The sequence below is a fragment of the Procambarus clarkii genome, chromosome 22 (assembly GCF_040958095.1).
Source record: "Procambarus clarkii isolate CNS0578487 chromosome 22, FALCON_Pclarkii_2.0, whole genome shotgun sequence".
NCBI lineage: Eukaryota > Metazoa > Arthropoda > Malacostraca > Decapoda > Cambaridae > Procambarus > Procambarus clarkii.
Genome location: NC_091171.1, coordinates 26,410,787 through 26,438,387, shown reverse-complemented (window position 1 = coordinate 26,438,387; position 27,601 = coordinate 26,410,787). Strand labels below are relative to the sequence as shown.

Below are 27,601 nucleotides of genomic sequence, written 5' to 3'. Positions count from 1 at the left end.
CTGCCAGTGCCACAAGCCCGGCCGCGAGTGGGGCACTTTTCTATTTTTACTACAAGGGGCAGCGAAACGACGTTGCCATGGGAATATTGCTTGCTGCTGGGGTGGGCACTGTGACCTGTGTAGTACTGGTGCTTGATGCTGGGGTGGGCACTGTGACCTGTGTAGTACTGGTGCTTGCTGCTGGGGTGGGCACTGTGACCTGTGTAGTACTGGTGCTTGCTGCTGGGGTGGGCACTGTGACCTGTGTAGTACTGGTGCTTGCTGCTGGGGTGGGCACTGTGACCTGTGTAGTACTGGTGCTTGATGCTGGGGTGGGCACTGTGACCTGTGTAGTACTGGTGCTTGATGCTGGGGTGGGCACTGTGACCTGTGTAGTACTGGTGCTTGTTGCTGGGGTGGGCACTGTGACCTGTGTAGTACTGGTGCTTGTTGCTGGGGTGGGCACTGTGACCTGTGTAGTACTGGTGCTTGATGCTGGGGTGGGCACTGTGACCTGTGTAGTACTGGTGCTTGATGCTGGGGTGGGCACTGTGACCTGTGTAGTACTGGTGCTCGATGCTGGGGTGGGCACTGTGACCTGTGTAGTACTGGTGCTCGATGCTGGGGTGGGCACTGTGACCTGTGTAGTACTGGTGCTCGATGCTGGGGTTAAGGGTTAAGGAAAGTTGTACACGTTCGTAAGTACTTGCGTAACTGCTTCGTGAATCTGGCTCCTGGTGGGTCAGCTGTCGTGGTTGTGGACTCTAGGCGCTCGCGACATTCTTCTGGTGCTTCGCCCTTGAGGGTCCGACCTGGGCGGACGTGGGGGAGTATGCTAGTCCGGTGTCTGGTGCCGGTGAGGATAGTGGGGTGCCTGGGGGCCCTTGACGTGCCTGGTGTTACTGTGGTGCATGTTGTGGTAGCGGCTGATGGTGTGGCAGCTCCTGTGTCTCTCCGTAGTGCCCCTCCCCGTGTCACAGTGCGCGAATTCCCCAAAGTGGAACGTTGTTGCACCCGAGGTGCCTTTCAGAGATTTCGTTTTGTTGGTTTTAGGCGGAAGAACGCCGTGACGAAGGACGCCGTGACGAAGGACGCCGTGACGAAGAACGCCGTGACGAAGGACGCCGTGCAGTCGGGCCCCTTGTCAGGGGTTACCTGTGGAGCCGCCCCCCCCCCCTATGCCTCTGCCCCCTGTGTGGGGTGGAGGCTGTGAGGCGTTTCTACGATAAGGAGATTCCGGAGTTTGAGTTGTCTTACGCAGTCGGAAGGCGGACGCCTTACCAGGTGGGATTGTGCGCTGTGGCGCTTACCTTGTACTGTGTTCGTGTATGCGTGTTTGAATGCCTATGTTTCTTATGGATTACTCAGTCTGTGTTGTGTCCGGTGTTCTGTGGGACATTTTGCTCTGGTGCTTCGGTGCCTTCATTTATGTATCGCCGGTGACGGCTGTCATGGTTCTGTTATTGTTTATGTTTGTCATTTTTTTTGGGGGGGAGGGATACTTTGTTTAGTGTAATTATTCTATCCACTTTTCCTGTTTTCCGTGTTGGACTGTACTTGTTGTTTGTACCTGTGTTCTTTGTTATGCTGTTTGTTTTGTTCATGTGCTGTGTTCCTGGATTTTTGCTTTTGTTGCGTTATGTGATGTTTTGCTTTTTTGGTACACTGCTCCTGCGTTTTGCTTGTTGCAATGCTATTTTCCCTGTTTTGTTGTAATGCGTTGTTCTGTTCTGATTGGTGCTTTGGCGCCCTTTTTATTATATGTACTTTTGTTTATAAATAAATAAATAAATAAATAAATAAATAAATAAATAAATAAATAAATAAATAAATAAATAAATAAATAAATAAATAAATAAATACATAAACTATTATATATATTTATATCAAATACTGCATAATGAATTACATTGTAATCGAGGTACCTGGACACTTAAAGGTATGACCTCAGCATATCCATTCTGAGCTGGTTAGGCTGGGTCATAACACAGAGTCAAATAGACAGAAAGATCTGGGGGTTGATATCACACCGAACCTGTCCCCAGACGCCCACATCAAAAGAATGTCACCAGCGGCATATGCTAAATTCGCCAACGTAAGAACTGCCTGTAGAAACTTGTGTAAGGAATAATTCAGAACCTTGTATACCACTCATGTCAGACAAGTCCTGGAGTATGCAGTTCCAGCCTGGTGAACATTCCTAGTTAAACACAAGGCAAAGTTAGAGAAGGTTGAGAGGTATGCCACCAGAATAATACAAGAATTGAAAGGTATGAGTTGCGAGGAAAGGCTACGGGAGCAAAACCTCACCTTCCTAGAAGACAGAAGAGTAAGGGGAGACATGATCACTACCTACAAAATTCACGGAGGAATGTACAGGATGAACAAAAACAAACTATTTAGCGTGGGTGGAACATGAACAAGAAGACACAGGTGGAAACTGAGTACCCAAATGAGCCACTGTCATTAGAAAGAACTTTTTCAGTGTCAGGGTAGTTAAGTTATGGAATGCATTAGGCAGTGATGTGGTGTAGGCAGACTTTATAGAATTTCAAATGTAGATTTGGTAGAGCCCAATAGGCTCAGGACTCTGTACACCAGTTGATTGACAGTTGAGAGGAGGGATCGAAGAGTCAAAGCTCAACCTCCGCAAGTACAAGTAGGGGAGCACAATTAGGTGAGTACACGTTGGAACTCTAATTTATAAAAACAAAATATACAGTATTTTAATACGGTAGATGTATACTCTGAAGGAAGTAAGAAATAAAGTTTTATTAGTGTGAGAAATTAAATATTCACGTCTAAGACAAATACCTCAGAAAAAAACAATATGACTTTTTTTATCTAAACCCATCTAATGTCACTCACCTCTCAGGTGGAAGGCTTGATTATGTAATAGGTCGTCGTCTCTTAGACAATGTTGTCCACGGATCTGTAGCGCAAGAGTTAATGAGTGATCACCGTGCCTTACTTAACACATACACAATCAAAGATGTTCAATCACATCATTATAAAAGGACAACAGTTAACATCCCTGACTTTACAGATGCACTTCAAGCTCAAAATATACGACTGATATCAGTCATATACATTTACCAATGTCAATGGCCTATATGAGGACAATGTTGATGAAGTAACACATGATTATGTGAAATAAGGGGAAGCCTCAGGGGCCAAGAACTAATAATAGAGGAGAGCTGTGACTCACGCCTGAAGTCCGTGCATGATCATGTGCTACATGTTGCTGAGCATTATAGAGCTCACAAAACAACTGAGACGCTCAATGCATTTCTTCAAGATAACCGCGCCTTCAGGGAACTGAAAGAACGTGTACGTAGTCAATATTGGGAACAATTCTTACAGGGCATCAATCATGCAACATCCTCGGCCCAAATGAGCGCCAAAATTAAAAAGATCTCCAACCCTAACACCCCTCAACTTGCTCATCACTCCCTAACAGCTTATGCTGGCATGCTGCTGGAACAGTATGCAAGTGTTGCTTGCATATCTAATCTGCCCCAAAATATACAACATTTTGCTAGTAATAATGTTAATAGGGGTTTTAATATTGAAATTGCCTGTAGTGAAATGGGTCCAGATGATGCTAATGACATTTCACTATTTGAGCTTGAAACTGCACTAAGAAGGGCAGAGCCACTTTTCCTGGAGACAATGGCATAACGTACAGTACCCTGAGGCTTCTTGCCGACACACCTAATAGTCCGCTGCTAGAACTGTACAGACAAAGTCTACGCCAAAGTGTCCTACCAGACCGTTGGACCCAAAGCCTCATAATCCCTGTATCTAAGCCAAACTCGAACAAATTTAGGCCGATATCTTGAACTTCTTGCATGTGCAAGGTCTTTGAGAGGATTATTCTCAGTAGGCTAATGTTGCCAATCAAAAGTCAACTCGCTTCTAACTTGCATGACTTTCTTCCAGTGAGAAGTACACAATCTTGCTTTGCTGAGTACTTCATCAGACAGGAACCAAACACTCACGTTGCCTTTATTGACCTCCAAGCTGCTTTTGACACAGCTAACAGGGAACTCATCCTAGAGCAACTAGCATTTTTTTTGTGTCAGAGGGAGATTTGTTGAGCTGGATTATGGGTTATTTGAGTAACAGAACTGCCGCAGTCATCTATAAGGGGGTTAAGAGTAGCTATAATGCCGCCTTTGAGGCACACCTCAGGGAGGAGTCCTCAGTTCTATGCTTTTCAATATGCTGATGCATAGACTAATAGCTGACATACCTACACAAGTCGATGAGGCTGTCATCTGCTATGCAGATGACATTTGCGTCATTACAAACAGTGACATCCGGCTACAGACTCTCCTTAATACACTCGCAAATAAATGTATTGAATGTGGGCTTATCGTCTCCACAGCTATAACCAGGACCTTATCCCCCCCCCCCCCCCCCCCCCCGCCCTCCTCAAAAAAATCAATAATATTCCTGTTTTTAAAGTCAATGATCAGCGCATTAAAAACTGCAGAAATAAATAAATACAATTGCCAGAATTAGGCAGGGATATTGATATCTATGACAAGTGGCTGCAGGTAATGAATCTCCCAATGGAGAACATTCCAATTGTAAACTATGTGAACAAGAGCTGGGACACACTCTCCAACACTATATCTGTGATTGCCGTGCAATAAGTGACTTTAGACCAAATGGTATGAGGTACTTTGAGCTCTGTAATTACTTCATTCACTCAGGAATCTTGGAAGATAGCCTTGTGCTGTACCCAGATTTTGCTAGTGGAGGCTAATAGATCAGCCTTACATTTCACGTTCTCTCCTGATTTTTAGTCAGAGTTGATTTGTTTTTGTATTGAGACTGGTATTTTCTTCCCTGATTCCATGTATGACTAACCATCCTGTGAGATGAGAATATTAGATGAACTTAAAGCTAGTTTCTTATCTACACTATGTAATCTTTCATATAGAATAGGGTAGCAGCACATTGTTCCGTATACTGAATTTGTTTATAAAAACAAAACAAAATAAAACAAATAGACATTTGTATTTGTTTAGTTACAAAAATATATAACAAAAATATACATGTCAAATCAAACATAAATACATGTCCATTGAAACAAACATACATGTAAAATATTAGTGTCAAGAAGACGAAGGGAATTAAGTTGGTAAGTAGTAATGCAGTGTTGTGTGGAGATGTGGGTGGGGGAGGCGTGGGGCGGGGTGAGTCAGCTGGCGGCGGCGGCCAGAACAAGGCAGGGCGCTGCACTCCACCTTGGGAGGTGACACTGCGCCCCTCCCCGCCCCACAGTGGCAGTGTGCCCCTTGCCACAGTGGTCGAGGCATCGCTGCGCTGCCCCAGTGTGTGTGTGTGTGTGTGTGTGTATGTGTGTATGTTTGAGTGCGTCCGCTCTCGCGTGGTGAGATGGAGGGCGAAGGTTCACCTGCTCCCGCAGACAGGCTTCAGCTGGCGGTGAGTACAGACAGGCGTTGTCGCCATAGATATCAACACTCTTACACTACTCCCACGCGCGCCTCTTCTCACCGGTCTGTAACCGGCTCCTGTAGGGATCTGTACCTCGACACTGACCACCGTAGCGGCTGTCAAGTACTGGTTGTAAGCCAGCGGCGAGGAAGCAGCGTGCGTGTGTGCCCCTGGCGGGAGGAGGAGGAGGAGGCGAGGGTGCGGGTTGAGGATGGCGTGACAGGGTAGCGGCGGCCTCGCCAACCCCACAGAAAATGGGAGGAGGGTGTATTATGTTGCTTTACCAGATACTTAAATTTATTATTTGTTTTCATATTTCATTCATTCATTTCTTTCTTTTTTATGCACCTCATATACATCCCGTGGGCGGTGGTGGAAAGGGTTATAGAGGCACATAATGGGTTCAGGAACTGAACCCCATATAGTTCATGTAGCTAAGCAAGTGATAATTTTTTGAAGCTAGTTACACAATTATTAATGTTATATATACATATACAATCATTTACACAAATACATATACGCTTTGTTTTCATATAGCTTCATATCTGTACCTTTTTTTTTAATTAAGAATTAATTATTTTAGAATGGGACTATCTTAAACAAAAACAAAAAATAGCCTTTGCAACATCTGACAGATTTTTTTATTGACCAGCTTTTGCACAGAGGACTGTTGCAATTCTGAAATAATTAAGCTGCTGTCTACTTAGTTATGAGTTTCTGACTGTCAATGATTTTGAATGGTACCAGTTCAACTTGCAAGAAGGTTGCCCAGGTACTAAGTCGTATATTATTTTCAATTGTGCTTCCATCGTGCTGATGAACAACAACAGCCCTTCCCGCCCTCCCCGTAGCTGCACGGGGTGAGCCGCTCCTGTATATATAATTGTCTTCGTGAAGTTGTTTTTGGTTTGAAGATTGTGTGTATCGTTCTTGGGTGCTTAATTGTTCAGCAAACTGAGCATGAGGGTTGTTTGTAATTAATTTATTTGTGGGAACTGTTGTTAATTTGTTTTATTGTTGCCGTCGGAGGCGGCTAGTTTACTGTGAACCCCGTACTCATCTTGTGAGCGGTAGCGCTAAAAGGATTACAGAGGGCACAGAAGGTCTTTATCAGACCTCAACGGAGATTATTACATTAACAGTCTCATCCATCCTTCACACCTTATAATTACAATGTCAGCTAGTTACAGAGAATGTTCTATTTCAAGAACTATATATTTACAGTAAATCATTATATATATATATATATATATATATATATATATATATATATATATATATATATATATATATATATATATATATAGAACTTTAGAACACTTTCCCACCAGGAGACTCGAACCCTAGCCAGCACAGAAGCCTTCCAGCAACTGGCATAACAGGTACGCCTTAACCCGCTCCACCACCCGCTCAGACCCTTAAAAGAGATGGTAATTTCGGAGTATTTAAATACACCAAAGATCACCACCTCCCAAGAGCACTAGAGCAAGTGAGGGGTCATTTAGACGTTAATTTCATCAAGTCCCTGTTAATATGGGAAGACACAGTGTCTATGCTTAAGGCACAACTCTCCTAAACACGAGAGTGAAGTATAGAACTTTAGAACACTTTCCCACCAGGAGACTCGAACCCTAGCCAGCACAGAAGCCTTCCAGCAACTGGCATAACAGGTACGCCTTAACCCGCTCCACCACCCGCTCAGACCCTTAAAAGAGATGGTAATTTCGGAGTATTTAAATACACCAAAGATCACCACCTCCCAAGAGCACTAGAGCAAGTGAGGGGTCATTTAGACGTTAATTTCATCAAGTCCCTGTTAATATGGGAAGACACAGTGTCTATGCTTAAGGCACAACTCTCCTAAACACGAGAGTGAAGTATAGAACTTTAGAACACTTTCCCACCAGGAGACTCGAACCCTAGCCAGCACAGAAGCCTTCCAGCAACTGGCATAACAGGTACGCCTTAACCCGCTCCACCACCCGCTCAGACCCTTAAAAGAGATGGTAATATCGGAGTATTTAAATACACCAAAGATCACCACCTCCCAAGAGCACTAGAGCAAGTGAGGGGTCATTTAGACGTTAATTTCATCAAGTCCCTGTTAATATGGGAAGACACAGTGTCTATGCTTAAGGCACAACTCTCCTAAACACGAGAGTGAAGTATAGAACTTTAGAACACTTTCCCACCAGGAGACTCGAACCCTAGCCAGCACAGAAGCCTTCCAGCAACTGGCATAACAGGTACGTCTTAACCCGCTCCACCACCCGCTCAGACCCTTAAAAGAGATGGTAATTTCGGAGTATTTAAATACACCAAAGATCAGCTTTATCATTTCATAAGAAAACAAATTGAGAAAATATAATATATATATATATATATATATATATATATATATATATATATATATATATATATATATATATATATATATATATATATATATGTCGTACCTAGTAGCCAGAACTCACTTCTCAGCCTACTATGCAAGGCCCGATTTGCCTAATAAGCCTAGTTTTCATGAATTAATGTTTTTTCGACAACCTAACCTACCTAACCTAACCTAACCTAACGTTTTCGGCTACCTAACCTAACCTAACCTATAAAGATAGGTTAGGTTAGGTTAGGTAGGGTTGGTTAGGTTCGGTCATATATCTACGTTAATTTTAACTCCAATAAAAAAAAATTGACCTCATACATAATGAAATGGGTAGCTTTATCATTTCATAAGAAAAAAATTAGAGAAAATATATTAATTCAGTAAAACTTGACTTATTAGGCAAATTGGGCCTCGCATAGTAGGCTGAGAAGTGAGTTCTGGCTACTAGGTACGACATATATATATATATATATATATATATATATATATATATATATATATGTCGTACCTAGTAGCCAGAACGCACTTCTCTGCCTACTATGCAAGGCCCGATTTGCCTAATAAGCCAAGTTTTCCTGAATTAATATATTTTCTCTAATTTTTTTCTTATGAAATGATAAAGCTACCCATTTCATTATGTATGAGGAAAATTTTTTTTTATTGGAGTTAAAATTACCGTAGATATATGACCGAACCTAACCAACCCTACCTAACCTTACCTAACCTATCTCTATCGGTTAGGTTAGGTTAGGTAGCAGAAAAAGTTAGGTTAGGTTAGGTTAGGTAGGTTAGGTAGTCGAAAAAACATTAATTCATGAAAACTTGGCTTATTAGGCAAATTGGGCCATGCATAGTTGGCTGAGAAGTGCGTTCTGGCTATTAGGTACGACATATATATATATATATATATATATATATATATATATATATATATATATATATATATATATATATATATATATATATATATATGCGGAAAATCCACAGAGAAATATGAAATGAGGTGAACGTTTCGGCTTTGTTAAAGCCTTTGTCAACACCAGATTTTGGTCAGTCTGGTGTTGACAAAGGCTTTAACAAAGCCGAAACGTTCACCTCATTTCATATTTCTCTGTGGATTTTCCGCAGAAAATGATCAGTGTTTTGTGATCGTCAATTGCATATATATATATATATATATATATATATATATATATATATATATATATATATATATATATATATATATATATATATATATATATATATATATATATATATATATATATATATATATATATATATGTCGTACCTAGTAGCCAGAACGCACTATTCAGCCTACTATGCAAGGCCCGATTTGCCTAATAAGGAAAGTTTTCCTGAATTAATATATTTTCTCTAACTTTTTTCTTATGAAATGATAAAGCTACCCATTTAATTATGTATGAGGTCAATTTTTTTTTTATTGGAGTTAATATTAACGTAAATATATGTCCGAACCTAACCAACTCTACCTAACCTAACCTAACCTATCTTTATAGGTTAGGTAGCCGAAAAAGTTAGGTTAGGTTAGGTTAGGTAGGTTAGGTAGTCGAAAAGCAATTAATTCATGAAAACTTGGCTTATTAGGCAAATCGGGCCTTGCATAGTAGGCCGAGAAGTGCGTTCTGACCTAACCTAACCTAACCTAACTGACCAACCCCCGACGACACTCATGGATCCATTTGGGTACAGTTTTTCATCAAATTCTGTACCCAAATGGATCCATGAGTGTCGTCGGGGGTTGGTCAGTCAGGGAGCTTAGTTAATAAGCGCCAAGACTGACCAATCCTTATAGACGATCATTGGTGCGGTGGTCACGGTACTGTGTACGTTTAGGGGTGATCCTGGACGGCATAGGTTCGAATCCTGGCCGGGTCAAAGAGTTCTCAGTGATATATGGCTTGCGCGTTCATGCAGCTTTCTCACATATATATATATATATATATATATATATATATATATATATATATATATATATATATTATATATATGTATGTATATATATTAGTGGTGAGGTCTTATCGTTAATACATAATTGTTTGAGCAATGGAGATATTACAGAGCTCTAGGGGAGAAAACTTTCCCAAGTAAGCCCAAGGCAGCTCGGTAGCGCAGTAGTCGGCGCTGACGAAGAGTCATAAGGGAGCTGCTGTTTGTTATTATTAATTTCACAATACACTACTTGTTTCTTAATCTCATATGTCGTTTATCTTCTGGAAGCAAAATATGGATACAGTGCAGGGATTTCAGGGATTTTTTCCATAGTAATACGGTGGCTTGTTTGCATCATGGGGAGAGGTCAGTAGTTGGACTTTGGGGGTTCGGGGGGCGGGGTGACCCTCGCTGTAGCTGTGTATGGTGAGAGAGAAGCTTGCCAGAGCTGCCATAACACCCTCTTCACTACAACGCTAAAGGATAAAGGTTTCAGCCATTTGGTCTCTCGATCACCACCAGCTCTTGACGGATAAATCCATCCGCATTGCGCTTTCACATCTCCTATTTTTACCAGTGAAAATATTAATTTTATTGTGGGTAAACACGGAGAGAGAGAGAGAGAGAGAGAGAGGGAGAGAGAGAGAGAGAGAGAGAGAGAGAGAGAGAGAGAGAGAGAGAGAGAGAGAGAGAGAGAGAGAGAGAGAGAGAGAGAGAGAGAGAGAGAGAGAGAGAGAGAGGAGAGAGAGAGAGAGAGAGAGAGAGAGAGAGAGAGAGAGAGAGAGAGAGAGAGAGAGAGAGAGAGAGAGAGAGAGAGAGAGAGAGAGAGTAGGAGAGAGGGAGAGAGGGAGAGAGGGAGAGAGAGAGAGAGGGAGAGAGAGAGAGAGAGAGAGAGAGAGAGAGAGAGAGAGAGAGAGAGAGAGAGAGAGAGAGAGAGAGAGAGAGAGAGAGAGAGAGAGAGAGAGAGAGAGAGGGAGAGAGAGAGAGAGGGAGAGAGAGAGAGAGAGAGAGAGAGAGAGAGAGAGAGAGAGAGAGAGAGAGAGAGAGAGAGAGAGAGAGAGAGAGAGAGAGAGAGAGAGAGGGAGAGAGAGAGAGAGAGAGAGAGAGAGAGAGAGAGAGAGAGAGAGAGAGAGAGAGAGAGAGAGAGAGAGAGAGAGAGAGAGAGAGAGAGAGAGAGAGAGAGAGAGAGAGAGAGAGAGAGAGAGAGAGAGAGAGAGAGAGAGAGAGATATTGAGAGATTGATACATTAATTGATTTAAAAAGATACAATTGTTCTGAATATCAGCGTAGATAAATATTATTAGCCTACGAAATACGCGATTTTCAGCCAGTGTCGGGATTCATCAAGCACTTAAGTGTTCACAATCGAAACCTGTACATCTTCCCTCGATCATGTCGGCTCAATTTGTATTCGTTAAACAGCTTATATTCTTGGAAAGGTTACGAGGTCGTTCGCGTCCCAAGGATATTATTGTTACAAACAGCCTCGTGGCGTTTCTGAGCTCGTAAACTGTTCAGTAACATGCAAACTAAGCCACTCAGGGTTGAGGCAATGTTGATAGTTTCCTAAGTGTAGACTTAAGACGCGGCCCAAAGGTTTACAAGCCCTTCTGGGTTTACGTACTGGTGACTTTATTAATCCGCACCTCTGCCTATTAGTGGCTTTATTAATTTAATCCGCACCTTTATGTATTGGTGGCTTTGTTTATCTGCACCTTTATGTCACATAAGCGGTCACTGTATCATGGAAATTGAAATTGAAATTGAAATAAGTTTATTGAGGTAAAATACACACAAAGGGATGAGGTAGCTCAAGCTTTTTTTTTTTTTTTTTTTTTTTTTTTATTCTCACCCCGTTCAGTACATCGTGTTAATACATACATATACACACATCACAAACAATAAACATGTTACCAAACGTTCTGAGAGATAAACATCTACATTTCCTATGTATTATGGAATTCTTCTGTATATTTATAAATAATAATGGCAATAATAATAATAATAATAATAATAAATAATAATAATAAAAATAATAATGATAATAATATTGAGAAACTCAGTAGGAGCCATAAGGAGGATTCGAACCTGCACACTGGATACTCCCAAGCACACACATTAAACCATTTAACCACGGCATGCTCAAAAGGCAATGTAAACTGGGATTCAAGTGAATGCTGTAGGGGGTCCGAGGCTTCCACTGAAGACCAGGGGCCAGATTCACGAAAGCACTTACGCAAGCACTTACGAACCTGTACATCTTTTCTCAATCTTTGGCGGCTTTGTTTACAATTATTAAACAGTTAATGAGCTCCGAAGCACCAGGAGGCTGTTTACAACAATAAAAACAGTTGAATGGCAAGTTTTCATGTTTGTAAACTATTTAATAAATGTAACCAAAGCCGTCTATGATTGAGGAAAGATGTACACGTTCTTAAGTGTTTGCGTAAGTCCTTTCGTGAATCTGGCCGCAGGACAGGGGTTGTGCCCAAGACGCTCTGCGTGTCAGTGGCTTTGCGAGAATGTAAAAATATCAATATTATGTCCTCTCACCAACCCATTGTACCTTCCTGTAGATAAATAAGTAAATAAATAAAGCATTGCCCGCATGGCTCTGGTAAAGGAGTTCTACCTTCCCTCAACTGTTCTCAAATGCGTGTATTTGGGAGTACACTCAGTGTACAGGTTCGAATCCTCCTCATGGATTCTATTGATTTCCTTCTTGATCCATCACGTTGATGTGATTTCTTTGTGTTATTCTTTTTATAGAGTCTAGGAAAACTTAAGTTAAAATAGAAACTTAAATATTCCTAGGCCTAGTATAGTAAATATATATACTATATTAGGCGCCAGGTAGCTGCGTGTATTAGGCCTAAGATGGTTAGGTTTCATAAATAATATATTTAGAAAGACTTGTCCTGTTTGTTCAAATTCAGTAATAGAAAACTCTACTGTCTACTGGTCCATCACGTCCATAGTTGTACGCTCCACCACACCGTCACTGTAAGTACTTTCGTTTGAGGAGGATGGACTGGCAGCCTCACTATAGCTGTAGTGTGTGCTTAACGAGACAGCAGGAGTGCTGAATGGTGCCGCGTATTCCGGAACTGGTTTGATGTATGTGGTATACAAAGACCTAAACGACTTTATTTAGATTTCTGAAGGCAGTGCTTACGTTGGCCAACTTTCCAAATGTAGCTGTTAGTAGTCAATTGAAGGGGCTCCGGGAGGGAAGGTATCAACTCCCACAACTGTTGCTCTGTCTCAAGTGGTGTTTCCTCTCCCCCGTTACCTGTGGCAGGTGGCTACAGGTGACGGACCTCCCAGTCCTGAGCACTCCAGGTGCAAACTCTGTGACCAGGAACTGCGGCATGATCTCCCGCACTACATCACTGAATGCCCAGTTATTAGACCTTTCAGACCAGTTGGCATGAGGTACCTGGGGCTTTGTAACTACTTTATTCACTCTCGTGTTCTTGAAGATATCCTCACAGTGCACCCAAAATTTGCCAGTGCAGGCTATTGAACATATTTTTTTTTTGAGATATATACAAGAGTTGTTACATTCTTGTAGAGCCACTAGTACGCGTAGCGTTTCGGGCAGGTCCCTGGAATACGATCCCCGCCGCGAAGAATCGTTTTTACAACCAAGTACCCATTTTACTGTTAAGTTAAACAGAGGCTACAGTTAAGGATTTGCGCCCAGTAAATCCTCCCCGGCCAGGATACGAACCCATGACAAAGTGCTCGCGGAACGCCAGGAGAGAGTCTTACCACTACACCACGGAGACTGGTAAATATATGGCCCTGTATGACTAACCATCCTGCGAGATGGGAACTTTTAGTATCACTACTACCTTACTCACTCTTGTGTTGATGATATCCTCATAACAAACCCAGAGTCTGTCAGTGCAGACTACTCACCACATCCCTCTGTATGACTAACCATCCTGTGTGATGGGGATTTTTTAACATCACGTAGCTAGCTAGCTTTTTGACACTGTACTCCCCTTCAGGGGGTGGTCTCCCTCTACCACCACAATACCCTGGTGGTCTCCCTCTACCACCACAATACCCTGGTGGTCTCCCTCTACCACCACAATATCCTGGTGGTCTCCCTCCACCACCACAATATCCTGGTGGTCTCCCTCTACCACCACAATACCCTGGTGGTCTCCCTCTACCACCACAATACCCTGGTGGTCTTCCTCCACCACCACAATATCCTGGTGGTCTCCCTCTACCACCACAATACCCTGGTGGTCTCCCTCCACCACCACAATACCCTGGTGGTCTCCCTCCACCACCACAATACCCTGGTGGTCTCCCTCCACCACCACAATACCCTGGTGGTCTCCCTCTACCACCACAATATCCTGGTGGTCTCCCTCTACCACCACAATACCCTGGTGGTCTCCCTCTACCACCACAATACCCTGGTGGTCTCCCTCCACCACCACAATACCCTGGTGGTCTCCCTCCACCACCACAATACCCTGGTGGTCTCCCTCTACCACCACAATATCCTGGTGGTCTCCCTCTACCACCACAATACCCTGGTGGTCTCCCTCTACCACCACAATACCCTGGTGGTCTCCCTCCACCACCACAATATCCTGGTGGTCTCCCTCTACCACCACAATACCCTGGTGGTCTCCCTCTACCACCACAATACCCTGGTGGTCTCCCTCTACCACCACAATACCCTGGTGGTCTCCCTCCACCACCACAATACCCCGGTGGTCTCCCTCTACCACCACAATACCCTGGTGGTCTCCCTCTACCACCACAATACCCTGGTGGTCTCCCTCCACCACCACAATACCCTGGTGGTCTCCCTCTACCACCACAATACCCTGGTGGTCTCCCTCCACCACCACAATACCCTGGTGGTCTCCCTCCACCACCACAATACCCTGGTGGTCTCCCTCTACCACCACAATACCCTGGTGGTCTCCCTCCACCACCACAATACCCTGGTGGTCTCCCTCCACCACCACAATATCCTGGTGGTCTCCCTCTACCACCACAATACCCTGGTGGTCTCCCTCTACCACCACAATACCCTGGTGGTCTCCCTCCATCACCACAATACCCTGGTGGTCTCCCTCTACCACCACAATACCCTGGTGGTCTCCCTCCACCACCACAATACCCTGGTGGTCTCCCTCCACCACCACAATACCCTGGTGGTCTCCCTCCACCACCACAATACCCTGGTGGTCTCCCTCTACCACCACAATACCCTGGTGGTCTCCCTCTACCACCACAATACCCTGGTGGTCTCCCTCCACCACCACAATACCCTGGTGGTCTCCCTCCACCACCACAATACCCTGGTGGTCTCCCTCTACCACCACAATATCCTGGTGGTCTCCCTCTACCACCACAATACCCTGGTGGTCTCCCTCTACCACCACAATACCCTGGTGGTCTCCCTCCACCACCACAATACCCTGGTGGTCTCCCTCTACCACCACAATACCCTGGTGGTCTCCCTCCACCACCACAATATCCTGGTGGTCTCCCTCCACCACCACAATACCCTGGTGGTCTCCCTCCATCACCACAATACCCTGGTGGTCTCCCTCTACCACCACAATACCCTGGTGGTTTCCCTTTTCATTACCCAGTGTGTTAAAATTGATGAATGCGTCTGTGGGGACGGCTGCCGCTGCTGTAAGGAGGAGCTCACACCTACCTGCTGAGGACAGGTAGGTGTGAGGGACCTCCCGGCCTGCCTGGCCATCAAGGGGAGAGCCGTGAGTAACTAATGTGGTGATGGTGAGGAGTACATAGAGGAGCGCCTCCTCCTGCAGTCTCGTATACCTTGTTATATCTACGGCGACCTCACTGGCTGTGGTATGGTAAGGCCCCAGAGATATGTTTCACGACCAAGGATCACCTTCACTCTACATATCTACCTCCTCCGGGCCACTCATGCCTGGACCACTCATGCCCGGGCCACTCATGCCGGGGGCCACTCATCCCCGGGCCACTCATGCCCGGGCCACTCATGCCGGGGGCCACTCATGCCCGGGCCACTCATGCCTGGACCACTCATGCCCGGGCCACTCATGCCCGGGCCACTCATGCCGGGGGCCACTCACTCCACGGGGGGAAGTGATGAAGGTCATCACTCTGGGTGTGGTATGTCAAGAGAGAATCAGTGGGTGGTAACACTGGGCTCAGGACATGAGACAAGTGAAGGGTTGGGACGTTCTGTGGCATGACACACAACAAGTGCCTCCTTCCTTGTGTCAAGTGGTGTCATTTGTGACAGCTGACCACATTGCTAGTGCTATGACACCGGTGGCAGCTAGCAATGGATATAATTAATTTTGAATTAGTCTATTAAGTGCTGATTTACTTAATTTGAACTTAGCTTTAAATATTTGGACAATTGACTTGACCAAAATTATTACTAAACGTATTTAATTTTTGAAGACCACCATCTTGGAGTTTATTATTCATTCATTTCTCCCTTTACTCTTCTGTCTTCCAGGGACGTGAGGTTTAGCTCCCGTAGTCTTTCCTCGTAGCTCATACCTCTCAGTTCTGGGACTTGTTTGGTGGCATACCTCCAAATCTTCTCTAACTTTGTCTTGTGTTTAACTAGGTATAATGGACTTCAGGCTTTAGCTGCATAATCCAAGATTGGTCTGACATAAGTGGTATACAAGATCCTGAACGATTCCTTACCTAAGTTTCTAAATGCAGTTCTTATGTTGGCTAATCTAGCATATGCCGCTCATGATATCCTTTTGATGTGGGCCTCTGGGGACAGGTTCGGTGTGATATCAACCCCCAGATCTTTCTGTCTATTTGACTCTTGCGGGATTTCACCTCCCAGATGGTACCTTGTGTTCAGCCTTCTGCTCCCTTCGCCTAATTTTATTACTTTACACTTTGCTGAGTAAAACTTTAGTAACCATTTTCTAGACCATTCCTCCAGTTTGTCCAGGTCATCCTGTAGTCTCTGTCTATCTTCATCTGGCTTGATTCTTTTCATAATATTTGCATCATCAGCAAACATTGAGAGGAATGAGTCTATGCCCTCTGAAAGATCGTTTACATATATCAGAAACATGATGGGTCCAAGTACAGAGCCCTGTGGGACTCTTCATGTGACATCTCGCCACTCTGATGTCTCCCCCCCCTCCTCACTCCTCTCACAGTTACTTGCTGTTTCTTGTTGCTTAGATACTCCCTTATCCACTGGAGCACCTTACCTTTTATCTTGAGGTTATCTTGAGGTTATCTTGAGATGATTTCGGGGCTTTTTAGTGTCCCCGCGGCTCGGTCCTCGACCAGGCCTCCACCCCGAGGAAGCAGCCCGTGACAGCTGGCTAACACCCAGATACCTATTTTACTGCTAGGTAACAGGGGCATAGGGTGAAAGAAACTCTGTCCATTGTTTCTCGCCGGCGCCCGGGATCGAACCCGGGACCACAGGATCACAAGTCCAGTGTACTGTCCGCTCAGCCGACCGGCTCCCCTAAACTTCTGCCTATTTCTACAACTTTTGTAACAGCCTTTCATGGGGTACTGTGTCGAAGCCTTTCTGACAGTCCAAGAACTGACAGTCCAAGAAAATGCAGTCTGCCTACTCTTCTCTTTCTTACCTAATTTTTGTTGTCTGGTCATAGAATTTTATTTAGCCTGTGAGGCACGATTTACCATCCCTAAACCCATGTTGGTGGTGTGTTACAAACCTGTTTCCCTCCAGATGTTCTACGAGCCTTTTCCCTCACGATCTTCTCCATCACCTTGCACGGTATATAAGTTAGGGAAACTGGCCTGTAGTTCAGTGCCTCTTGTCTGTCACCGTTTCTGTAGCAGCATCAGATGCTGCTTCCAAACAGTTGAGCATCCTCTTCAGGTTCAAAAGATATTTTACATCATCTCGATGACCATCTCAGCCCCCTCCCCCCCCCCCCTCCTCCTCACTCTTAGCATAGCTCTCTCTCTCTTCCCGCCAAAATTAGCGATTAAATTCGGCTCGTCCGACCCTAAACTGGGGTTCAGTTACTCGAGCCTTTTGCTGTAACACTGCGTCACTTCTTGCACGGCTACGTTCGTGGTAAACCTGATGCCTCTGTTTACCTTTCTTGCACGGCTACGTTCGTGGTAAACCTGATGCCTCTGTTTACCTTTCTTACACGGCTACGTTCGTGGTAAACCTGATGCCTCTGTTTACCTTTCTTGCACGGCTACGTTCGTGGTAAACCTGATGCCTCTGTTTACCTTTCTTGCACGGCTACGTTCGTGGTAAACCTGATGCCTCTGTTTACCTTTCACGACTACACACAGAAATCGCAATAACGTGATGCATCAAATGAACAAATCCACAAGGGCCGTGACGAGGATTCGAACCTGCGTCCAAGAGCATCCCAGACGCTGCCTGAATTGACTGTCGCTCATGTCGCTCGACATGAACTTCTGGGACGTTCTTGGACGCAGCTTCGAATCCTCGTCACGGCCCTTGTGGATTTGTTCTTTCACGGCTACGTTCTCCAGCATATGAGAGTTGTGTGTGTGAGCTCTACAAGGGTCGTCTTGGGAAGCTGCTTTTGCAGTTTCTCTCAGTGTCCGTGTCGTTGCCGTCGGGGCCCGTCATCACACCGGGCCCGTACACGTTATCTCCTCCCACCACACCCATCATCATAATATTTATAATCCCACCTTTTAGGGGACAAGTTACGGGCTATTCATGCCCGTGCCACCTATTGGGTGGCTTAATCTTTATCAATCAGGGGACAGGAAGCGTGTCCCCTAAAGCCTTATAAAGTGCTATATACTTTGAGCTTGCTTTGAGGTCCCCCCCGCCCCTCCTCCTTAAGGTCGAACTACTGACCTTCTCTGCATGCAATCCCACAACAGTTGCCTAACTCCCGGGTACCTATTTACTACTGGGTGAATAGGCGCATTAGGTGAAAGGAAAGACGCCTAACCATTTCTGTCCATTCCGGGAATCTATCCCGGGATCCCTGAGTGTAAGTCGAGAACGAAATCAGTTGTACTACGAAATCCCTTTGTTCTCCCCGAACCAGAAACGTACGAACCCAAGCAACCCACCTAACCTATCGTGCTCGATGGGTGGAAAAACGCATCGAAAAACGCATAAAAATATATATATTTGTGAGCCGCAACTTGTCAAAGTAGTTGACCAGACCACACACTAGAAGGTGAAGGGACGACGACGTTTCGGTCTGTCATGGACCATTCTCGACTCAAGACAATCGACTTGAGAATGGTCCAGGACGGACCATAAAACGTCGTCGTCCCTTCACCTTCTAGTGTGTGGTCTGGTCAACATTCTTCAGCCACGTTATTGTGCAACCCGTTCTCGCACTAGCTTATAGTCAATATTGGCTTATTTAATAAGTGCATATGTGACATACTAATTGATTGTAAATATTTTAGTTTACCTTGAAAAGCTTCAGAGAAAACACCGACCTCACCTAACCTTCTTAGTATGTTAAGATAGCATCTTATTGCTTCTTAATTACAATTATTACTTAACCTATACCGTTGATAGGTTAAGTAATAATTGTAAATAAGAAGCAATAAGATGCTTATCTTAACATACTAAGAAGGTTAGGTGAGGTCGGTGTTTTCTATGAAGCTTTTCAAGGTAAACTAAAATATTCACAATCAATTAGTATGTCACATATGCACTTATTAAATAAGCCAATATTGACTGTAAGCAAGTGCGAGAACCACTGTGACTCATCGCTTGTCAAAGTAGGCTGCATTTGTAACATTGATGAACATAGCGTCCTGAACGCGACCAGCTGGCTGAGAGGACGGGTTGTATGGAGAGTATAGAAAACAAGTGAGAGGTTTCGTTGACCTTAATTCCCTTTAAACATACCCCCGGCGGCCAGGATGTGCTTCATTCACACCGACCCGGCCCCCCCTCGCCCGGGGCCCCATTGACTCTCTTAACTGTAATCAAAAATGGATTGTGTCGTCCGTATGTGTGTGGGGCGTGACCTTGATGGGGGACAAGGTCACACTACCCTGAGGGACACAACACCTATGGGTTATGAAGCTTGTTTGATCTTTATTCCCTTAAATTATATTCTTAGAAGGAAGAAAGGAAAGTTATGTGTAGATAGATATAAGGTTAAGAGATTAGGGGAGAGAGAGAGAGAGAGAGAGAGAGAGAGAGAGAGAGAGAGAGAGAGAGAGAGAGAGAGAGAGAGAGAGAGAGAGAGAGAGAGAGAGAGAGAGAGAGAGAGAGAGAGAGAGAGAGAGAGAGAGAGAGAGAGAGCGAGAGAGAGAGAGAGAGAGAGAGAGAGAGAGAGAGAGAGAGAGAGAGAGAGAGAGAGAGAGAGAGAGAGAGAGAGAGAGAGAGAGAGAGAGAGAGAGAGAGAGACAGACAGACAGACAGACAGACAGACAGACAGACAGACAGACAGACAGACAGACAGACAGACAGACAGACAGACAGACAGACAGACAGAGAGAGAGGGGGGGGAGGGGGTGAAGGGTATAAGGATGGCAGGGTGGATATGTGTAAATATTCATTAAATACTTTTATTCTGAGACTAAAATATATCTGGGATATTTTCCAATGTTACACTGCAATCACACATCAGTTTGTGGGAGGTGCAGATCATTCCTCACCTGACCTCGAAAATATGCCGCATTTGGGTAATATAATGTTGCAATTCCTATAGGACATGAGCCCGGCATCAACAACATTAAATACACAGAAATCTCTGACGTAGGTTCGAACCATCCTCGCGGCCCTTGTGGATTTGTACATTAAAATGAACTTTGGTGTATTTTAAGCAAATGTAGAATTTATATTTCCTGTCTGATATTGCGCCTTCAAGCATAATGTTGTGACCATGTTCCTATTATTGACTTCAACAAAACATTCCTATGTTTGTCAGTAAAAAATCTTATATCATAGATATGTTTCTGGGTAAAGCATGCCAGAAACTGAGTATTAAAGAAAAGGTACCTGGTTGATACCTGGTTGGTTGATACCTGGTTGATGGGGTTCTGGGAGTTCTATACCCACAACAGCCCGGCTGATCCGGAACTTCTCTTAGAAAACTGTCCAGTTTTCTCTTGAAGATGTCCACGGTTGTTCCGGCAATATTTCTTATAGTCGCTGGGAGGACGTTGAACAACCGCGGACCTCTGATGTTTATGCAGTGTTCTCTGATTGTGCCTATGGCACCTCTACTCTTCACTGGTTCAATCTTGCATTTTCTTCCATATCGTTCACTCCAGTACGTTGTTATTTTACTGTGTAGATTTGGGACCTGACCCTCCAGTATTTTCCATGTGTACATTATTTGGTATCTCTCTCGTCTTCTTTCTAGAGAGTACATTTGGAGAGCTTTGAGACGATCCCAATAATTTAGGTGTTTTATCTCGTCTATGCGTGCCGTATATGTTCTCTGTATTCCCTCTATTTCAGCAATCTCTCCTGCTCTGAAGGGGGAAGTGAGTACTGAGCAGTACTCGAGATGGGACAACACAAGTGACTTGAAGAGTACAACCATTGTGATGGGATCCCTGGATTTGAAAGTTTTCGTAATCCATCCGATCATTTTTCTGGCTGACGCGATATTTGCTTGGTTATGTTCCCTAAACGTTAGATCGTCGGACATCATTATTCCCAAATCCTTGACATGCTGTTTTTCTACTATGGGAAGATTCGATTGTGTTTTGTACCCTGTATTATGTTTCAGATCCTCATTTTTGCCGTACCTGAGTACCTGAAATTTATCACTGTTAAACGTCATGTTATTTTCCGCTGCCCAATCGAAAACTTTGTTGACATCTGCTTGTAGTTTTTCAATGTCTTCAGCAGAGGTAATTTTCATGCTGATTTTTGTGTCATCTGCAAAGGACGACACGAAGCTGTGACGTGTATTTTTGTCTATATCAGATATGAGAATAAGGAACAGTAGCAATGCAAGGACTGTACCTTGAGGTACAGAGCTTTTAACATCGCTTGGACTCGATTTTATCTGATTGACTGTTACTCTTTGTGTTCTGTTCGACAGGAAATTGAGTATCCAGCGTCCTACTTTTCCAGTTATTCCCATTGACCTCATTTTGTGAGCTATCACCCCATGGTTACATTTGACGAACACCTTTGCAAAGTCTGTGTATACAACATCTGCATTTTGCTTTTCTTCTAGGGCTTCTGTGATTTTGTCATAGTGATTGAGTAACTGTGACAGACAGGCTCTTCCCGCTCTAAATCCATGTTGTCCTGGATTGTGCAATTCATTGTTTTCCATAAAACTAGAAATTTCATTCCTAATCACTCTTTCAAACACTTTTATTATGTGTGATGTTAGTGCAACTGGCCTATAATTTTTTGCCAAGGCTTTACTCCCCCCCCCCTTGTGCAACGAAGCTATATCTGCAGATTTAAGTGCTGCTGGTATCTCCCCTGTATCCAGGCTCTTTCTCCATATTACGCTGAGTGCTCTCGCTACTGCTACTTTACATTTCTTTATGAATATTGAATTCCATGAGTCAGGCCCAGGAGCTGAGTGCATAGGCATATTGTCAATTTCTCTTTCAAAGTCTTCCGAGTTTGTGGTAATATCCGTTATATTATCTGCAGCTTGAATGTCGTTCATAAAGAAGCTGTCTGGGTCATCAACTTTCATGTTGTTTATTGGTGTGCTAAACGTAGCCTCATACTGGCCTCTTAGAATTTCACTAATCTCTTTGTTGTCCTCTGTGTACGTACCTTCATTTGTAATTAACGGTCCAATACTGGTCGAGGTTTTGGATTTTGATTTTGCGTAAGTGAAAAAATATTTCGGATTTTTCCTTATCTCTTGTATAGCTTTCTGTTCCAATTCCATTTCCTCAGACTCATATGATCGTTTCAACGTTTGTTCTATTTCTTCGATCTCCCTGCTTAGGCTTGTTTTCCTTGCTTGTGATAGTTGTGTCTGCCGAAGCATTTCCGTTTTTTTTCCTTCTCCTGTACAGTCGTCTCCGTTCTCTTTTTAGAGTGGTCCTCTTTCTGGCCCTCCTCACAGGCAGGCACGTGCTTCAAGCAGACCTTGTAAGCTTCAGCTGTCAGTTGAGCTATTCCCTGTATGGGAGTCTGGTACTGGTACAGTCTTGTGTAAATATACTTTTAAGCAAAAATGTTGTCTTGTCTGAATGTTCAATTGCCTGTCTCACTGACTGTTGATATGGTTGACATATATATATATATACCTCTTACGTCTAGTTCTCAAGTCAAAATGTAAAGACTTAAGATATATAATTGATTGTGAGTGTGAGACAACTGTTGACATTTGAATAAAATACACAAAGACAGGTATATATAAACGCTTGACTTGAAAACAAAAAGGTTACTTAGGGCAATATCCTTTTGAAGATACCAATATAAAATGTATAGCGTGTTAATAACGAAATGTAAGAATGTATTTAAAGACATAGATTGAAAATATGCAAGTTACATCTAGCAATTTACAATGTATTACAACACTGTGCTAAGAATATGATGTGGTGTTGAGGCAGCATCGTAATGAAGGCGCTGGGTGACAAATCCAAACTCACTATAAATTAATATTACCAAAAATATTTTGACATATGATATAGAAGGTTTTGGGATGACTTGGGAATGAAGGAGTGGGAGGGCATAGCTTTAGACTTAGATAATATAACAATCATAACTATAATAATAATAATTTATTGTGTCATGGGCCAGGAAGCCAGAGTGTATTCATCCACGTTAGGCTTATATCTAGCTGATATATAACGTTATTATGATTTCATTTTGTATTTGATGGGAGTGTTTGATGGGGGACACTATTACCTACACCAATGTGTGTGTGTGTGTGTGTGTATGTGTGTGTGTGTGTGTGTGTGTGTGTGTGTGTGTGTGTGTGTGTGTGTGTGTGTGTGTGTGTGTGTGTGTGTGTGTGTGTGTGTGTGTGTGTATTACCTAGTTGTGTTTGCGGGGGTTGAGCTTTGCTCTTTCGGCCCGCATCTCAACTGTCAATCAACTGTTTACTAACTACTTTTTTTTTATTTTTCCACACCACACACACACACACACACACACACACACACACACACACACACACACACACACACACACACACACACACACACACACACACACACACACACACACACACACCAGGAAGCACCACGTACACCACGTACCTATTTACTGCTAGGTAACAGGGGCATTCAAGGTGAAAGAAACTTTGCCCATTTGTTTCTACCTGGTGCGGGAATCGAACCCGGGCCACAGGCTTACGGGTCCAGCATGCTGTCCACACAGCCACCGGCGCTTCCCGTGTGTACTCGCCTAGTTGTGTCTGCAGGATCGAGCATTGACTCTTGGATCCTGCCTTTCGAGCATCGGTTGTTTACAGTAATGACTATGGTCCTATTTCCCTATCATACCTGGTTTTAAAATTATGAATAGTATTTGCTTCCACAACCTGTTCCTGAAGTGCATTCCATTTCCCCACTACTCTCACGCTAAAAGAAAACTTCCTAACATCCCTGTGACTCATCTGAGTTTCCAGCTTCCACCCATGTCCCCTCGTTCTGTTACTATTCCGTGTGAACATTTCGTCAATGTCCACTCTGTCAATCCCCCTGAGTATTTTATACGTTCCTATCATGTCCCCCCTCTCCCTTCTTCTTTCTAGTGTCGCAAGGCACAGTTCCCTCAGGCGCTCCTCATACCCCATCCCTCGTAGCTCTGGGACGAGTCTCGTTGCAAACCTCTGAACCTTTTCCAGTTTCTTTATATGCTTCTTCAGATGGGGACTCCATGATGAGGCGGCATACTCTAAGACTGGCCTCACTTAGGCAGTGTAAAGCGCCCTAAATGCCTCCGTACTTAGGTTTCTGAATGATGTTCTAACTTTTGCCAGTGTAGATTACGCTGCTGTCGTTATCCTATTTATATGTGCCTCAGGAGATAGATTAGGTGTTACGTCGACGCCCAGGTCTCTCGCGTCGTCACAGGTAGGCTGTTCCCCTTCATTGTGTACTGTCCCTTTGATCTCCTATCTCCTAGTCCCATTTCCATAACTTTACATTTGCTCGTGTTGAACTCAATAGCCATTTCTCTGACCACCTCTGCAGCCTGTTTAGGTCCTCTTGGAAGATCCTACAATCCTCATCTGTCAAAACTCTTCTCATCAACTTTGCGTCATCCGCAAACATCGACATGTAGGATTCTACTCCTGTAAACATGTCGTTAACATATATTAGAAATAGAATTGGTCCCAGCACCGATCCTTGTGGTACTCCACTTGTTACTGTTCGCCAGTCCGAACTCTGTGTGTGTGTGTAAAGTGTAATTATTATAATTATTAAATTATTAAACACTCGTATATATTTAGAGTTAAATGGCAAGTTTTACCCTGAATGCTCCGTGTTCCCTTCTCTGAGGCTGTGGGTCCCTATAATTGCACCAGAGGTGGTACCCCCCTATATACAGTGTAAATATATATATATATATATATATATATATATATATATATATATATATATATATATATATATATATATATATATATATATATATATATGTATATATATATAAATATAAATATATATATATGTATAAATATAAATATATATATATATATATATATATATATATATATGTCGTACCTAGTAGCCAGAACTCACTTCTCAGCCTACTATGCAAGGCCCGATTTGCCTAATAATCAAAGTTTTCATGAATTAATTGCTGTTCGACTACCTAACCTACCTAACCTAACCTAACCTAACTTTTTCGGCTACCTAACCTAACCTAACCTATAAAGATAGGTTAGGTTAGGTTAGGTAGGGTTGGTTAGGTTCGGTCATATATCTACGTTAATTTTAACTCAAATAAAAAAAAATTGACCTCATACATAATGAAATGGGTAGCTTTATCATTTCATAAGAAAAAAATTATAGAAAATATATTAATTCACGAAAACTTGGCTTATTAGGCAAATCGGGCCTTGCATTGTAGGCTGAGAAGTGAGTTCTGGCTACTAGGTACGACATATATATATATATATATATATATATATATATATATATATATATATATATATATATATATATATATACATATATATATATACATTTACAATGTATATATACAATCATTTACACAGATACATATACACGTCGATAATCTTCTGTATCACAAGTAATTCAACAAGAGGCTCACAACAGTCACTATACAAGGCATTCTCCATCTACGGTGAGTCACACAGTTACTAGTCTTGCTACACACCCACTCAACTGGGCGGCAGCTTTACAGTCACGTGCTCCACTTCCACCCAACTGGGCGGCAGCTTTACAGTCACGTGCTCCACTTCCACTCAACTGGGCGGCAGCTTTACAGTCACGTGCTCCACTTCCACCCAACTGGGCGGCAGCTTTACAGTCATGTGCTCCACACCCACCCAACTGGGCGGCAGCTTTACAGTCATGTGCTCCACACCCACCCAACTGGGTGGCAGCTTTACAGTCACCTGCTCCACACCCACCCAACTGGGCGGCAGCTTTACAGTCATGTGCTCCACACCCACCCAACTGCGCGGCAGCTTTACAGTCATGTGCTCCACACCCACCCAACTGGGTGGCAGCTTTACTGTCACCTGCTCCACACCCACCCAACTGGGCGGCAGCTTTACAGTCATGTGCTCCACACCCACCCAACTGGGCGGCAGCTTTACAGTCATGTGCTCCACACCCACCCAACTGGGCGGCAGCTTTACAGTCATGTGCTCCACACCCACCCAACTGGGCGGCAGCTTTACAGTCATGTGCTCCACACCCACCCAACTGGGCGGCAGCTTTACAGTCATGTGCTCCACACCCACCTAACTGGGCGGCAACTTTACAGTCATGTGCTCCACACCCACCTAACTGGGCGGCAGCTTTACAGTCACCTGCTCCACACCCACCCAACTGGGCGGCAGCTTTACAGTCATGTGCTCCACACCCACCCAACAGGGCGGCAGCTTTACAGTCATGTGCTCCACACCCACCTAACTGGGCGGCAGCTTTACAGTCATGTACTCCACACCCACCCAACTGGGCGGCAGCTTTACAGTCATGTGCTCCACACCCACCTAACTGGGCGGCAGCTTTACAGTCATGTGCTCCACACCCACCTAAGTGGGCGGCAGCTTTACAGTCATGTGCATGCATTATCTATAGTAAGCAAATTTTGAATACTTCGCTAAGATTCCTGGCAATACATCATCATGAATGAAGTACTCACACATTTCTTGGACTCCATTGATGGTGTTCTCTGAATTCCGCGATTTTTTCACATTCCATTATATAATGACGCAAAGTATGCGAATAGTTCTGCTGACAGAGTTTACATTTAGTCAAATCTACATCAGCAGATGTTACAAACTCCAAGAGGTACTTGTAGCCGAGCCTAAGCCTAGCAGTGGTAACATCTAGAAGTCTGCTAACATTATTGGATGACCCATAGACGTGCGGTTCTTCCTGCATAATAGAATGATGATAGATGAAGTAACAGGTGTGAATTTCACTTTGCCTCAAGTCTGCGAGATTTTGTTGATGTTCCCGGAATATTACTGCTCTCAGGCTGCTCAAAGGCAGTCCAAGTTGGTAATCAATTCCCTCTTCGTGAGCAAAAGTCTTGGCCAACTCATCAGTTCTCGCCTGCATTCGGAAATGGTAGCGGCTCGCGAAATTGACATTGTCCCGTTTTCTGTCCTCTGGTTGGTTAGGATAAGGGCACTTTAGTACTACAGATTTTTGACGTTGGGAAACCGTAAGAGAACGGACATTTCTCCCCCC

General features: G+C 43.8%; 1 protein-coding gene across 3 annotated transcripts in view; it reads left to right on the top strand.

Moving 5' to 3' along the window:
- Nucleotides 1–27,601, top strand: part of LOC123758322 (organic cation transporter protein) — a 73,184-nt gene that overhangs the window by 9,088 nt on the left and 36,495 nt on the right. Inside the window, exon 2 of one of the 3 annotated variants that reach the window (XM_045742569.2) lies at nucleotides 1,033–1,263. The exons of 1 other annotated variant lie outside the window; for it this stretch is intronic. Coding sequence is in view for 1 of the 2 variants with exons in the window: in XM_045742558.2 (XP_045598514.1) it covers nucleotides 5,389–5,436 (48 nt within the window). In the remaining variant the exon portion in view is untranslated. Of the gene's footprint in view, nucleotides 1–1,032; nucleotides 1,264–5,222; nucleotides 5,437–27,601 lie in introns of those variants that run through there. One more of the 3 variants, XM_045742558.2, reaches the window with a different exon arrangement.